This window comes from Atractosteus spatula, chromosome 25 (assembly GCF_055471065.1).
Source record: "Atractosteus spatula isolate fAtrSpa1 chromosome 25, fAtrSpa1.hap1, whole genome shotgun sequence".
NCBI classification, from domain to species: Eukaryota; Metazoa; Chordata; class Actinopteri; order Semionotiformes; family Lepisosteidae; genus Atractosteus; species Atractosteus spatula.
In genome coordinates, this window is record NC_142730.1 from 3,065,336 (window position 1) to 3,082,558 (window position 17,223).

General features: G+C 36.5%; 2 protein-coding genes across 2 annotated transcripts in view; both read left to right on the plus strand.

Annotated features, from left to right (window-relative positions):
- The first annotated feature begins 7,117 nt into the window (after window positions 1-7,117).
- Window positions 7,118-8,251, plus strand: LOC148815078 (interferon-inducible GTPase 5-like). Its single transcript, XM_088905874.1, has one exon. It carries the CDS (start codon window positions 7,118-7,120, stop codon window positions 8,249-8,251), a length of 1,134 nt encoding a protein of 377 aa, XP_088762000.1.
- A 2,081-nt stretch (window positions 8,252-10,332) lies between these two features.
- Window positions 10,333-17,223, plus strand: part of LOC148815079 (B-cell receptor CD22-like) — a 28,207-nt gene continuing 21,316 nt past the window's right edge. Inside the window, exons 1-3 of the mRNA XM_088905861.1 lie at window positions 10,333-10,393; window positions 15,567-15,645; window positions 16,651-17,052. Coding sequence (XP_088761987.1) covers window positions 15,606-15,645; window positions 16,651-17,052 — 442 coding nt within the window. The 5' untranslated portion in view covers window positions 10,333-10,393; window positions 15,567-15,605. The remainder of the gene's footprint in view (window positions 10,394-15,566; window positions 15,646-16,650; window positions 17,053-17,223) is intronic.

Sequence of the window (17,223 nt, forward strand, 5' to 3'; positions counted from 1 at the left end):
TAGAAACTGCTAAATAGAAAGAAAAAATCTCTATAATGCTATCCTACTGTAACTGTATATACAAATAAGATTGGAGTAGTGTTGCAAAAGGCTTTGCATGGGTTGCATATTTGCAGGGAGACAACAGACATCTCTACGTATACTGTAGCATGAGAAATCGGGCAGTGGTTTATTCCATTCGTAGACTACAGAATACATTACCTTCAAGATGAGGATAAAATGCAAAAAATATTTCCAGAATACATTGTAATTCAAAGAAAAATCATACTACAAATCTAGATCTGCACAGACATATTGCAAGTGCTTGCAATTTTTTTAGCATGTTACAGTACAGTTCATTGATTATACACTCTAGTTATCCAAAGCACCAGCAATTTTGGGATGGCATGATGATTAGAATTGCTACCTTACAAGCACTGAGACCTGGGTGCAAATCCAGAGTGGGGTGTGTTCTGTATGGAGTTTAGAAAACCTGCAAGAAAGTTACTATACTGTACAAATTTCTTTCTAAACAGCAGAATAAAACACGATATGTTAAACAAGAGTGCAAAGGTTACATACTCAGGAGCAAGGTGATTTTTGTATGAAATCTGTTTTTCTTCTTTAAATTCTGCTATTACATTTGTGAAAGGATAAGAGAGATGGCTGCTGCATCATTTGATAATTTCCCAAAACAGGTTAACATTCCTTATGCAAGTACTTATCTGAAGTTATTCAAAGTGTGGTCGTTAATGTAATGTGCCTACATTTTTATAATCTGTTTCACTTTAGAATAGTGCCAAGACACCCAACTTCTTGGTCATTTAACTATAAGTTCATTATACATACATACGTTGTGTATTTACATTATGTTATATATTGTGAATATATTAGAGAATTATAATTGCAAAAACATAGCTGTAATCAAAAATATATTATTCTTAATATACAATACAACTATATATTTTTAGAAATAGAAAGGATTGATGCACTCATTTTAATAGCAACTACCTGCATGTTTTTTTTTGCCTAATCCTATAACTCTGTAGTTTGTATAAAGACCTTTGCTAGATTAATACTAATAATACCCATATTAATTTAATTCCAAATGAAACCATGAAAATAATGTTATTATTAAGTAGAGCTATCTTGCTGTGAAATTCTGCTACGTCCTATTTTTAGTGTTTCTGGAATGTGCGTTACGAATAACTATTTTTATTTAACTTAGCTTTACTTAAAAGCTATAACTTTCTTTCAATATGTGTAAAAATACTCATATTTTATACTTTATGCAGTGAGTCGGGAGAAGGGCTAAAAGTGTCAAGAGTTTGGTCAAGTGATTAATTGCTAAACACTTCAAATATGAGTATCAGATATGAGTGGAAAATGCCTCTTATTAAAGCAGCTAAAATGATTATGTTCTGAGAGTTTAGACATTGCTGATTTGAGGAGTTTACCTGTGGGTTTTTGTGACTCTCTGGCACAGCGGCTTAAGTTGCCAACAAAATATTTTAAGCAAATTTCTCACATACAAAAGACAAGCAGCAAAACCTTAAGAAAAAAAAATAAAAAAGAAAAAAAAATCTGTGGACAATCTTGTTAGCCTCTCCACACATGATCACACAGTATTTATTTCGTGTTCCAGAAGGTTGATGAGAATGCCTGAAACATATATAAGAAATATAATTGAATTCTATAGTATATATTCATATGTCTCATATTAAATAAAATGCTTCAAAAATATTAACTAATTTTGATTGATTATTTGGGGAATTTGATTTTTGGATGAGAATGTATTACAAGCTATGTTCTAAAACACTAATGGCAAACATAGTTCTTGTATAAATCGTAAACCAGCAAATATGTAGTCATGTAATCCATAACATTTCCTACAGAACCTATAGAATATTTATGCCTGCAAATTCAAAAACTTAGGTTACTACAAATAAATAACCTATGGCATGCTTTCTTTTTATAATCGGCCATGCAAATTTACAATAATTTCTTTACAGACTGTTCATTAATCTTGTGTTACTACTTTTGTTGAACTTTTCTTTGCTCCCACTGTCTATCTACAGTAGATACAGCAGGACAGTTTGGAGCTATGGAATTATCTAGAAATCTGTAAAACACCTACCATTGTTAAACTGCTTTCAGTTTGTGATGGTGACAATCGTGGCTCGAAGGATTGTAAATTTAAAGCCAGACTAAATGGTTCTACTTTCTTTTCCAGAGTTAGAGAATTACCTTTCATATCCTTTCTGATATAATTTAAATGAAAAGATTTTACTTGAGAACTCAATTTCAACAATGTGTCCCCTTTTTTAGGACATGCCACAATTTCATCTTTAGTGGTCTCAGTTCCCCTTCCTTTTGGATCAGTGTGACATATTAAATTACAACAGAGGCGTGTGACGAGGAGCTTCTTTGCCAACACACTATCTTGACCAGGCCCATGGATTACTGTAGAGGTAGTCAGAAAAAGAAAGGCATATTGTACATTTCTAAACTCACAAAGGACTACAGTTGTCTCTGTGGCTAAGGATCTGTGCCTGTGGCTGGAAGGTTGCTGGTTTGTATCCTGTGGCCGGCAGAGGAATCCTACTCCGCTGGGACCCTGAGCAAGACCCTGAACCCCAACTGCTCCAGGGGTGCTGTATAAATGGCTGACCCTGCGCCCTGACCCCAAGCTTCTCTCCCTGTCTGAATGTCTCATGGAGAGCAAGTTGGGGTATGCGAAAAGACAATTTCCTAATACAAGAAATTGTATATGGCCAATAAAGTCATCTTATCTTGTCTACACAGAAGAAAAAGTTATAACAATAAAAATTGGTCATATGAATATATTTTTAATTAGCTGCTGGACATGAAATACATTTCACTATTCACAAAATTGTCTGCACGATGTTCTTAATTTAAATTTCTTATGATGCGGCAAATAGACAGGGCAAGATGTGTCTTGCTGACAGGCTGCAGAATCCAAGAGCTGGAGCCCAGTGAAGACTTGGAGAAAGAAGAGAGCTGACAGAAATTGCTGAAGCAGGTCAGGGAGTGGAGACTGACGGATATTGGCAAAAGAGGAAGCAATAGCAGGCAGGTTGATTGGTGATTGTCGGCAAGTGCAGCTATCGGGGCAGGGAGTTTTGGTTCTGTCCCACTGGTCTGATGCTTGGCTGAACGAATGGGGGACTGGCAGGCAGAGCAGGTTTGACACAGACAGAGACATTCCCCATGCAGGATTCAGGCTGAGTGTCCTTCTGAAATGCAGCACTTCCCTATGCAGCAAGCACTACCCTGGTCCAAAGGTAGCTCAATGACAGAGCACAGGATCAGTGGCATATCGGGATTTAAATACCCGGTGCTAATGAAATCTGTGGGCATTGGGACAATCAGCCTGAGCAAGTCCTCAAGGAGGTGTTCTACTCCTCGTGCAAATGTGCTTGGATTCCCAGGAGACCATACCGAGAGTAACAATGTTCATTCAAGAGCAGATAGACACAATGTATCCATACTAAAAATAAACAATTCTGATTTGGACAGTCAATGCCATGTTGGGTAGTGTTCATCTGGAGACAAATGATTTTGCTCCACTTAAGAAAAAAACTGTTGAAATATCCTGTAAGTGCAAAGAATCAAATAGCAAGCCGATTCAAAAGTCCTCTATGGTGTGTTCAGTGTTTTATACATATAGATACATGATAAAATTATATCTTCAAAACTAAAAGAAGCATTCATTCCATTTTCCTTATTTTATTAATGAAAATTCTTATAAACCATAATGACCTCATACATCATTTAATTTTAGGATTTTTCTGCTGGTGGTAAGCCAGTGTCACTACTTTTTTCTTCTTCTCTATTCTATTCTATTATTGCAACCATACCACCCGTGTGGTTAACCTCTCACCACATGTCTGAGTTTCAGGCCTATTTTTGCACATCCTGACTTATATCACGTGCTGCTCAGGTAGTCCCTTGTGTTGAAAGCTGTGTGAAGATAAGGCACAATATCTGACCACACTTGAACGAGAAGAAATAAGAAAAGTGTGCAAAGCAGGAAATTGCACTAAATCAAGCTTTTCAACAAAAATAATTGTTAAAAGTAATTGGCCATACTCCAAAGAAAAAACACTCCCTTTGTGTCTGATGCATTATTATTCCATTGAAGGTTTATGCAGACTGAAAAAAAGGAAGTGCGAATCATGCAACTGAGCAGATAAATTGTTTTTAAAGATACACCAGTTAACTTAGAAATTGACTGTCACCCATTGGAGAGCACAGAAGACAGAGTAAAACTTTTCTCTCACAGTCAGACATACTGTACATGTACATGCCAGCATGCAACAGGTGCAGATGTAGGATGGTAAGCAGAAGTGCCACTTCTAATTAGTGGCTTACAGTGGGATTACAGGATTAGATTTAGCGAAGAGAGTCATGCACTATTATCACAGCTAAAGGCCATTATTTATTGTGTGCAAAAGACAAGCCTGCATATCCAGGATCCTTCTCTCAACAACCATTATACCTCCTATATGTATTCTGTTTATTTCAGAATCATATATTATAATGCATGTCTTTTAAAGCTGTCAGCCTCTGTGGATAAGACGTCATAACTGCTGTGTTTCCAGATACTTTAAATTTAAGGTAAGTGTGTTGACAAATAAATATGAGCTTTTAAAGAATCAACATCCTTATTTTTTAAATGTTTTTAAAAAGATGGTGAAGTGTTAAAATGATTGCATTTGCAATTAATATTGCCTGATGGATTGAGAGATATTTTATTAAAAGCACTTCCAGAAGTGTTTTTCTGTTTTTTTGACAAGGCCTGAAATTTATTTGAAGAAGTCATATGCATACAACACAAAAGACAAGCTTTTCTTAAAATCATCAGCGGTAGAGTGTCAGGTCCCACAGTGCTACAGCTGACAAACAGTCCATGTTTTAATTGTTGCCCCAGATGGACAATTGTTCAAGGTCTTTGAACATTGATGAGATAAAACAGTGGCTCTCAACTCTGGTCCTGTAGGACTTTTATGTCTGTCCAACTTTTAACCCAGCTCAAATTGTTAATCACAGGCTGATTGATTTCAAGTTTGTATTTCAGGCCCTTTAAATTTGCTAAATCAGCTATCTAAAAGCTTCATGGGATTCATAATCGTTAGCAACTCTGTACTAATTAGTGGCTTTCAGAGCTATCTTTAACCAAGCTTCTCAACAAAAATCAGAGCAATTGGACTTAATCCAAAGGAAAAAGACTCCATTGGTGCCAGCTGCATTATTATTCCAACAGCTGTCTTTTCATAAAGTGGTCACCACTTAGAGCTTTTTAGTCAAAAAGGGAGCCAATTCGCTGTAAGCAAGTTGAGCAAGACTACAGCAAGTTCTATGTGCGGACGATATTGGAAGTAATGTGCTACAGGAAAGAATTTTTTGTCACTTTGTCAACGGAGAGCCTGTCAACAACAGACCAACAGAGACAGGGCAAGACAAGTGTATCTCAAAGATGTACAGGCAAAGCGTTTTGTGAATTTGGACAGAAGTGATCAATATGAAAGTTATTCATATTATTATTATTCATATTATTATTATTATTTTTATCATCATATTATATGAGATTATTGCAGCACACAAATTGTTTGCCATAATACTCATTATGTGTTTAAAGAGAGTTGACACTGTACTTACAGTACATGTTTTAACACAGAGGTGCAGAACATGACTCAATTAGTGTGTAGACAGCACTACACTCATTGAAATTCATTGCCAAATCAAAGAGATATATGAAGTGATATATGTCACGTCACAGAAACAGGTGTGACTGTGGTGTAATTGCAGTGTCTTTGTCAGAACGAATGTTCCAGATAATCAATGCTCAGTGCACATCAGCACCTTCTTGACAGATGACAAGATTTCTCTCAGATATGATTGGAATCAGGAATCAGATGCACAAACAGTAACATAAAACATTATGAGGAATCTGAGCAACCGTATTTAACAGTCTTTTTTCCTAGCTGTATAAAATTTACATCACAGAGGATGTGCTCATGTTTGTGTACAGTGTATGCGTGTGTGGGTCTGTGTGTGGGTGTATGTTTGTGTACATAAATGATGAACTGCAGCTGGATGTCTGCTTAATATCTGAACCTTGCAGATGCACAAACAGTAAAATGAGTTAGATGCATTATGCTTTTAACCTTAAAATATATATATGGAAAAAGGACACTTTTCAATGTAACACATTGTCCTCTTTGGTTTATATGTGATATAATGTCAGTTAATTAAGGAAGTCTTTTTGGGTTGACACTGATTTTATAGCACTGTAATTAATCCTAAAATATATGACTAGAGACATATATTTATAAATGTGTTCTGGAAGACATAAGGAAGAGTTGCTCATATGCAATGGCGCATAAGATCACGTCATACTGGAGCACTGTGTCAGTTCAGCGTTGCATGATTCCTTCCATCTGTTTTTTAAATTCAGTTTTTAAATGAATAGGCAGTTAAATGTTCAATCTAGACCATAAAATGGAACACAATGTAAAATTAAAATAGTACTCCTCAACGAAAGAAAAAAACACTATCCCATGATGAAACACCAAAAAACACAAAATTAAAAATTAAAAAAATGGTTAGCAATCCTGATTCGCAACCATAACAGATGAAAATAAACATGAAAAGCAAAGAAAAAATGCAGTGGGACCTAATAAATTCTGCTGATATGCATTATTTCTTTAAGTTGACCACTATATATTTTCATTTTCTTTTTACAGTTCCTTATTAGTTTCATTTAATGAAAATGATAGAGAAGCTAACAGCTCATTCATACCAGACATATGCTGTGCACTAGAATTCTTTAATTATTTGATAACTAATGAGAAATTGCATGGGACAATTGTTAAATGTGTTCATCACAGAATGGCAAACATTGACCTTTGATATTAGTGGTTAATCAGGATTAAATAGCAGCTGCTTTGTTAATTAATTATTCTTTAAAACCCTTACAGAAGTGACTTGATTGACAGCTTGTAGACTGAAATATCCATGCAATCAATTTGTTCACATTTGTCTATGACAGACAATACGTGAGAATCAGAAGGACTAAGAATGTGCTCTTTCTGAAATGTTTATTTTTAGGTGCATGATGGCTGAAGTGTTGAAGAACAGCAAAGTTCTCCAGACTATTAAGGACTCCTTGGATAAGAATACCATGTCTGACATCAAAGCCACTCTGGAGGACTTGCTGAGCAATTGTCTTAACATTGCAGTGATTGGTAAGAGAGTGCCAGAGAAGATGACTTTCATTAACTCGCTCAGAGGCTTGGGGGACGATGATGTAGGGTCAGCCCATGCTGGTCCTGCTGATACCAACAAGGAACCTATTATGTATCCTCACCCCCAACACTCAGATGTACGAATCTGGGATCTGTCCATGCCTGAGAGCAATGAATGTAATCCCAATGAATATCTGGAAACAGTGAAGGTCAACCGCTATTGTTCCCTCATTGTCACCGTGTCTGAGCATTTGGCAGTGGCCTGTGCTGCCTTATGGAAGGAGCTTCACAAAGCCGAGAAGGAGCTTTACTTCATCCTTCTTACGTCTGTGACGGATTCGTCTGATTCATTACTGGAGAAGAAGAGGTCCAGCATGGAGAGTTTGAGGAATCAGGGGGTGAAAAGTCCTCAGGTGTTCCTAGTTTCAAGCTCAGCCCTGCACCAGCTGGAGTTCATGGACCTCCTGGAAGCCATGGAAAAGAATATTCCGGAGCTAAGGATGAATGCCCTGCTTTTCTCTCTCCCATCCTTTTCTGTGCCGATCCTTAAGAAGAAGAGAGCTGCTTTCAAAGCTGTGGTGTGGACAGCGGCGTCTCTGTCAGGAGGAGCATCCACTATTCCTCTCCCAACAGTGTCTTCTGTTCTTGACGTCAACATGTTGATGAGGATCTTGAACAAGGCCCGCGACTCCTTCGGCCTGGACGATAAGTCCCTGGAGAGGCTTGCCAAGCAGGTGCGCCTGCCTGTGGCAGAACTCGAGTCAGCCCGGACCTCGGAGCTGTCAATTGAGATCAGCAAACTTGTGATCCAGAGGAAGCTCGCCCTGGCGGAGAAGGAGAGGAGCCTGGGTGCCAAACTTGTAGATACTGCTCTCACCGGTTCGGTGAAATCCATGACAAAGTCATTCACGACCATGTACTTCATGCTGACAGCTTCGTTGGATGAGCTGGAGGAGGATGCAGTGAGAGTGTTGCGGAAAGCCTATGGGGATAATCATTAGGAGCTTTGCATTAATTGGCCACTGATCCATTGGCCAATGGTATCTTTCCTATTATTCAGTGCGCAGTACACGCTGGTGCAACATCCTTTGTGTGTGTGCATTTTTCTTAAATACTCCAATTTTCTCCCCCTTTCCCAGGACATGCTAGCTTGATTAATCGGTGTTTCTCATTGTGTATGCTCACCATGCGCTTGCATCTGCATTCCACAAATTGATGTCCCACCCAGAATATGGTCCTCTTATGTACCCTGTGATTGCAGGATGGGCCTCTGGTTGTTTGCCGTGACCCTTATCAGGAATACGTTTCTTTCTGATAACGGACGGTTGGATACTAAATCCATGAAATGTCCTAGTAAAATCTCATTTGGTCTTATCCTGTTTTCCATCCATGCACTATGTGTAAAATTGTACTACTTCCTGGATTGTCCTTCCAATTGTTCTTCCTGGATTGAAGGGAACATTGTATTCCAATTGTTAAGGGAAGTTAAGTTTTTTTTTTTGGCCCAGAAAAGAAAAGATGTAAAGATGTCCAGCAATAACAGTATCATAGGTATTGGGGTATTCAAAATGCACTGTGAATAACCACTGAAGTAACAGGTCAGAAAAATATTCACAACTCTTTACTGTCTTTTTCAAACTGCAAACCACAAACACTGTTAAAGGTACTTTATGGTGGCAGTAATGGAGACTCAGTTTCATTAAACATCCCTTCGAGTATTATGCTAACCTTGTGATCCAGCTAGACTACTCTAAACAGGAAGATTTCAGCTAACTGTGGCTTACATTGTACTATAAAACTATAAAACCTGAACTATAAAACTGTGCATTATCATCCGTGTAATAAAAATAATTACTGTATATCGGCTGAGAGACATTTTGATTCGCTTGTTCAAGTTTTTAAAAAGGGAATCATATTATCAGTAATAAAAGCATTGTTTACTGAACGTGAATGAAGTATATTTAAAAAGCAGTGGAGCATGATTCCTCCTGCTCTTAGTTTGCTGTGCAGAATAATGTCAGGGCAGACAGCAGCAACTGATAAGGACAAAGTATATTCATGTTACTGATGGAGACTGAATTATTGCCACCTATTGCCATTAACTGACAGTTGCTAAAATGAATGAGTTTTCTGTATCAATTTCATCACTGGGATTAATCTCCAGCAATGCTCTTGTAGAGCTGGACTGCAACAGCTGGGGTAAAATACTTCACTCAAACTACAATAGGAGTGTCTGCAACAGTGATTTGAACTCACAACCCACCAATTAAAAGACCAGAGATTACACACTAAACTATACTGCCAGCACTAATACAGGCAGGACACATACGTTCAGTAACAATACAATTTCAAAAAATACTGTATGTTTTGGTTCCTGACTAAACCACATTGATACAGTCTAAACAGTAAGTTAAAAGTACTGACAATTTAAAATTATAGAGAGACTTAGAGAGACAGCTGAGAACTACAAATTGTATGACACCCTCATTTCTTGTATTACTGTACAGATGCCTAGCTGTTGAAGTTTTGTTTTTTGGAAATCAAATATTTACTGTATGTGAGAGGACATCCAAAATCCATGACTGGCACTGGACATTAATTTCCAACACTTCTTATTGGTTTATGAGCTGGTTGTAGAAGTTTAAATAGAGACTCAACTAGGAATACAGTAGTTGTATTTTATGGACATATTGGCCTATTGAATAAAAAGCCTGTGAGAAAGAGAAACTGAAAGAATCCTTGTCAGAATTAGAAATGACAGGTCAGTATGAACCAAGAGCTCTGATTAACTCATGTTAGATGATGAGGTGCTGCAGACTTTAGAGTGACACTCATCTTTAAAGACTACCAACTCTGTGCTTAGCCTTCCTGTGAGTATAGCTATCAGCTGTGATTGAAGCCACTGCTGATAATTAAGTGTGAGATGGGGAAGCAAAAGTCTTAGCCAGTCACTTGTGAACTATACCAGGAAGCTAAAGTTTCAGCCTGAAAGCTTTTTCTTTGCGCCATTAAACATGCAAAGCTAAACAGAAAAAGGGTTCCTCCTTTTGTTGAGCAAGACGCAGTATTGTTGGTCCAAACATTTTCACCCAGCATCACCAGTGATAACATAAGATTTGTGAGCTGTACCAGACAAGTTAGAGGTAAGTTAAAGTTAATGGTTTTTCTTATTCTCATTGATGTCACTGTAGCTAACTGTAGTACATTTTCCAAGTCTCACATTTTCTTTATAAATCCTCTATCAAAACCAATGAAAGGCTTATTAGATAGAAACAGTCTATGCTTCATGATAATAAGATAAACATGCTTGCTATACCGTAGATCAGGACAGTGATACGGTTGTTAGTGCTGCAGCTTCATGACTCTTGGATCCAGAATTTGACTAAACAAATTGTTGCTTTTTTGTAAAAGTCTTAGACATTCATGGTTACAATACATTATATGTATGTTATGAAAATCAAGAATTTACTCCAGTTATGTTTTGTACTATCATAAACAACATTGACTAATACAGATTTTTTACAGTTAAAGGAGCAAATTTTCACTAATGTGATCACAGCAACTCTAATACACAGCAATGGCTAATACATCACTTTTACCAATCAAATCTAATTGATTTATTGACTAATTGACTAATTCTAATGATAAATAAATGTATTTGTCTGATTTTATTAAAAGTGTAAATTTGCACATTAGTGTGTCTCAGAACAATTTGAAATAAACCAGAACTTGTGACAAAAGGTCCCCTAAACTGTGAGAAACTGAAGACAAATTACAACCCAATATCCTCAAGACTGACACAAACAGAAAAATGCAGCTGGGCAGCAGTGATGCGGATCTACTGTGAAAACAGTGAAAAAGAGGTGTGTGTGTGTTATTCATCTTGGTTTTACTTCTGTGCATGCTGAAGGTGAGGAGCTCCAGGATGATGGCATAGAGTTTACAGTAGACCAAAAAGCTTATAGTGAAACTGCAACAAGAATACTTTGCACTTTTCAATTTAAGACATAACCCAGAGGGAGTGTTTTATTTTGGGATAAGATCCTGTCCTGTTTTTCATGCAGACACATGCTGAGCAATGCACCCAATACAACATTCACTTTGTATTGTACAATAGAGCATCCATGCACTATTATACAGTGGCTTGTTTCTGTGTTTTTAAAATGATTTTAATGTAGAAAGTACTCTTTCAGCTTAAATTACTGTATCTCATGCTAGACTTGTCAACTCATCAAGAAGACCAACTGTCTTACTAAGTGTGTGGAGGATAAAGACCTCTGTAATTTCCAATATTTAGGACTAAAACTCATGCTAATTCACTTTTAATCAAGGTGTAGCTCAAGAGTTATTTAATAAAATGCGTGAGTATGAATTTCACTGTAATATACAGCATTTGTTTGTCATTAAAATATTAATATTAATAATCGCAAATAAGTAAGATGCAAGGTAGGATAAAAACTATCAATGGCTACAAAAAATGCAAAATTATCTGTTCTCTGTTCTCTGTTAAAAGTGACTTACTTGTGCTTTGCATTGATTTATTGATGAGTATTTCGCTAGAGCAATCTGAGTGAAATGCCTTTCTAAAAGGTACAGTTAAGATTTGAAACTGGAACCTACCAGATTCCAATAACAGAACCCTAACTTCAGACTGCTGTCCTGATGCAGAATGGATTGGGTTTGTTGAGGTCATGTCATTTAATGCTTTTTAAATGGTCTTTTCTGTGATTTCCTATGGTTTTAATATGTTTTACCATATAAGATCACTTTATTGGCCATATACAATTTCTTGTATTAGGAATTTGTCATCTTGCAGACCCCAACTTGCTCTCCATTAGACACACAAGCACACAGACAGGGAGAGAAGCTTGGGGTCAGAGCACAGGGTCAGCCATTTATTTGGTGCCCCTGGAGCAGCTGGGGTTAAGGGCCTTGCTCAGGAGCCCAACGGAGTAGGATTCCTCTGCCAGCCACGGGATTTGAACCGGCAACCTTCCAACCACAGGCACAGATCCTTAGCCACAGTGCCACAGCTCCACCCACAGTTTTTTTTTTATTTTAATTTATTTTATCCGGTCCGCCAGTAGATAGTATATTGGACCCTGTGTGAGGCTAGAATATAGGGTAGAAGGAGCAGGGAGAATCTAGTAATCAAAATCCAGATCATTTAGCAAATCTGTAGTAGAAGTAGGGCTAAGATCCGTTATCCAAAAGGTCAATAATCACTGGAGAGAACTAACAAAGGAAAGAGTAGGATTTTGTGAGTGATTCCTCAATAGTGACCATGAAGTAGTGCTGTTGATGGGCTTAAGTAGGGAGGAAAGTGGAAAGTGGTTGGATAATAGATTAATAGATTAATTGTGGTGAACAGTGCACGTTGGAATGTGGTGGTGAGTGCGTGGCTGCGTGGTGACTCTGACACAAGAGAGGTTTCTGATGAAAGTATATCAGGGCCAGAATTTCTAAACCAGTGATGCACTGAATGACAGGGGATGCCACATTGAGGAGATGTTGCTCTTAAGATTAGGAATGTCCAAAAGTTCAGTCCATGTTGAAAAAAGGACAAAAGAACATTTAGAATGCTAAGCCCTTTTCATTTATGAGCTAAAGGTATGACATCTATTCAGCTCACATGTGAAACAGGCAACAACCTACATTTTCTTTCTGACTACTTTTTTGGAATTAACTTTTGTATGTTTCTTTGCATCCAACCTGCAGAAACAGCAGAATGTTAAATTGAGTTCCTGAATGCATGTGGAAATTAAAGATCTCATTACAATATTAGTGTAATCCTCATGCTCTAACTCCATTTCATTCCCGACATTGTATAATAATATTTACAAATACTGTACATTCACCTGCAATTTGCTTTGGACCTTACACATGTTCTAACAAAATGAAAAAATGAAACAGGAATTACCCTCTGGGTGGATTCCTCTCAAGTATGAACTGTGATATTGTTAGACCAGTTTAACCTTTAGGTCACAGCTGTAAGCAGAACAAATCACAATTTGGGATTGTGTTTTTCAACAAGAGTAATAACAAATTTAATAAGGCAGTACCTCCATTTAAGACCTTCAAGAAGACCTTTTTTTACTAACAAAATTATTTTGTGCAACTCACGGTAGGAGATATTTAAATTATAAATACATTTTTACAAAATCAAGTACAGTACTTCCACTTTTAACCACAAGTCTGGATAATGTGTCTAAGATTAATTAATGGAATACAACTCGTTATGCTTCCATATTCATTTTGTATGCATATAGTATTCTATTTATTTTGTAGTAGTAACTGCCAGATCTTAATTCTTCTCTCTAAAGACATTTTGGAGTCCTCAAAGAGTTTGGTGTAAAATATCTTTGTGTGTGCCTTTAGGAGTCCTACGTATCATAGTAATAGTTTACAGAGGAGTGTCAGACTGTACTATATACTGTATGATGTGAACACATCTGATGCATGATATAAAATAAGATAGGAGACATATTATGAGATACAAACCACATGACCATGCAAGTTTCTGTTAAGAGAATGGGTTATTCAGAACTTTTGGATTTAATCTCTGTGCCTGGACAACAGCTTGGTTATGTGGTGGAGCTGGTCACTACTGCACTATAAAGTAAATTACTGCATTGACGATGCTATCCAGGCCAGCAGAATAGTTCTTGAGTAAAATAAATGAACAATTCTGAAAGCTTTTATTTAAAACCTGGTTATTTTGTGATTGCAAAGAGTCAGGTTTTGTGCAAAGAGACAGGTTTTGATTTTCACCTACTCTCTTGATGTTCATATATTACCAATTTAAATATGCAGTAGCTTTGGCTCAATAGAAAATATGATTGTTTGAGTGCAATCTCAATTCTGTGAGCTGTAAGTGAACAGTCTAGTCAAATGAGTGGTTAGTTATTCTGAAAGAAGATTCCGTTGCAGTGGGTCTCCTTTTATCACTGTCTGTGACAGCTGTGCCCAGGCTGGTTAACCAAAATGACTCACACACATCTGCTCTTGCCCAAAGAAGCCACCATAAGTGAGAAGAAAGTAACATCTTCACTTTACAGTTAAAAGATCCAATGCAACTATATGGAAAGTAAGTAAGGTTACAGATGAGAAGGGGCATTTCACCACATCTGAGTCAAAGTCAAAGTAATTACCAGCAAAAGCATTTTTTTCAAGACTTCAGCTGAAAAGAACATATTCTTCTGAACTGAAAGGACAACTCCAATATACATTAGATCCTCAAATGTCTGGCTTGTTGACGCAGATGCAGTTTTGTGATCACTGTTTTGTGAAAACCCTGGAAAAACAAAAGTACTGCTAATTGATAGCCAGAGTTGTTTAGCTGTTCAACACAGGCTTTGAGGGTATGCAGGATGTCAGTAAATCTCCAAGAACATGTGGTATTTTTGCTGTTTACATTCTTCTCTTCATCTGTTGTATAAAATGTATCCCATATCATTTCAAAAGATGTTGAAGCTAGGTGGCATGAGAATGGCAATATTGGTCAGTTTTCAACCCAGTTGTTTTAGTAATTTAGGCATGCTTATGTATAGAACATTATGAGATTTCTAATGGCATTAAGAGACTTAATGGAGTTTAACCATTGTTTATTGAAGTACTGTATAACACTTAGAAATATTTAAAATATTTAAAATGGTGTGGAGATGATCACACACCTTAGCTTTAGTTAATATCATTAACTTACACTTGGGAAAGCCCATCTCCTAATTTTGAGTTGTTTCTGTACCTCAGTTGTTTGTGGATATGAAATACTTTCATAAAATGTGTTGTAGAATTGGCTGTCCAGTGTGTTGGGATCAATCAATGAGTTAAACTAAGATTGACTATGAACCAAAAAAAGCACTTTTATATAAACTATATATATATATGGCTAACCCTATCTTAAAATCTGTTTTCTATAGAGAATTAGGGGAAACCTCTAAGGCAAATAGGCAAATTACAACCCACACACAGAATAAAGCAAACAAAACACCAATAACTACGACTGTGCATTGGTTTTCAATGGGCGAAAGTGTTTTTTCTTTAGTTATTCCTTTATCTTTGAGTGAATAATCTTAATAATCTTGCCATTTCATACATTATAATGAATGACCATTTATGTCAGATGTCTCTGAGTGTAAGATGAAACTCTTATTACAGTGTTTTACTCCCTAAGAATCACACCTTCTGCAATTTCACAGACCACACTTTTGGCATCGTAGGTTTAGAGTTTATCTGGGCTGTGTGGATCAAGCTATCATACGTTTCACATCTTAGTGAACTTGACAGTCTGATTCAAAATAAATGTTTCTTTTTTAGGTCCTGAGTGATTAAAACTCAAGAGTGAGGAAAAGAAAAATGATTCACTTCTTGTTGATAATGCTGTGCCTGTTTCATGGTAAGTTGAAATCAAAATAGTAATGGATAATGGTCAGTGTTTTCTAAGTGGATAGTTAGATAGGAGCAGTTTGCCTAATGTAGCTTTAATAAGAAGACAATCCATAAATGGGTATATAATGAGTGACATCACAGCAAAACTCTTAAAACCATATTACTTAAATCCACTGAACTTTTAAAGTCCAGTTTTTGTATTTTCTTACAATCTTTGTTCACATCAAATTATTTTAATCATTAATATCGATTTTCTGAGAATAAAGTTCTCCAGAAGACCCATGACATTCTGTTCTCTTCCATAAGAGCTAGTAGAGATTTTGACAGCAGCAAGTTAGCTCTGTGCTAAAATACACTTTTATTGAGGTTGTTTCCAGGGTATTTCCTGCCTTTGTATCCAATGTACTTCAAAGTTGTTTTATTTCACTGTTAAAAATCTTGAGCTGTTCTTTTTCCACTGTTTCTATCATATTCTTAAGAAACTGAATTTTTATATTACTCATCTTAACAAAAACATTTTAGCAAGTGCATCATTATTGCTAATAGGTGCATAAAACTGTTTAGTAAAATTAGTTTGTATTAAAAAGCAAATGGAAAAATATTTTACATACTATTAACAAACATTTCTCACTTAAGAACACATATATTATTTGAAATATGTTCTGTCAAGTGGTGTTGCATTCTTATAACATCAAAAATAAATACTTTAATATTGTAATTGCTAACAGTACCCAGCCTCCTACACAACATGTCCTGAAAGCAAAAAACAAAGCTACAGCACTGCAGATCACTCCATAGACTAACACACATTTAAATGGGAAGAAACATTTGTGACTGCAGAATTCTATTGCTATTTTGCATTTTCTATTTGATTTCTATAATTTTGTGTTGCATAACACACAGCGAGTCCAATAACTAGATGCCTGTGGAAGTATGTTGCTTAGAGAGAAAGAAAAGAATTTGATTTGTTTTACAATCAACCATTAAATTGTTCTGTCTTTTTATTTCAAAGATTCCTTTTCTTTGGATCGTTTAAAAATTCCAATTACCACCATATCTGTGGATGAGAGCTCTTGTGTAGTAGTGCGATGCCTCTTTAAACCACAGAATAAAATACAGTATCAACAAAGGAGTCAGCGCATCATATGGTTTAAGGATGCAATATACAATAACGAGAAGAAGGATTTTGAGGGAACAATTGTATTCAGCAATATCATATCACCTGTGGACCCAGAATTTGCCAGACGTGTTGAATACCTTGGTGACCTTAATTTTATAACAAAGGCTGAAACCTTTACACCCTGTGATGTAAAGCTGAGTCATTTGAGAAAAGAAGATACTGGAAACTATTCATTCAGGTACTATGGGAGTAATGAGAGGTGGATGAGTGATAAAGTTCTACTTATAGTCAAAGGTAAGTCATTTGCTAGGCATATCCAGTACAGTTCAGAACAATGTAAAATAAAGTAGCAATATCATGATAACTGGCTTTAAGTTTTTAACAAACTTGTTAGATTCCTAGCCAGTGCTAAATGTTTGGAGAACAATTATCTAATGCATGACTGACTATGGATTCATTTATAAT

What these genes read in the sequence shown, in the direction of transcription:
- LOC148815078 (XM_088905874.1), top strand. Translation starts at nt 7,118, where the DNA reads ATGATGGCTGAAGTGTTGAAGAACAGCAAAGTTCTCCAGACTATTAAG.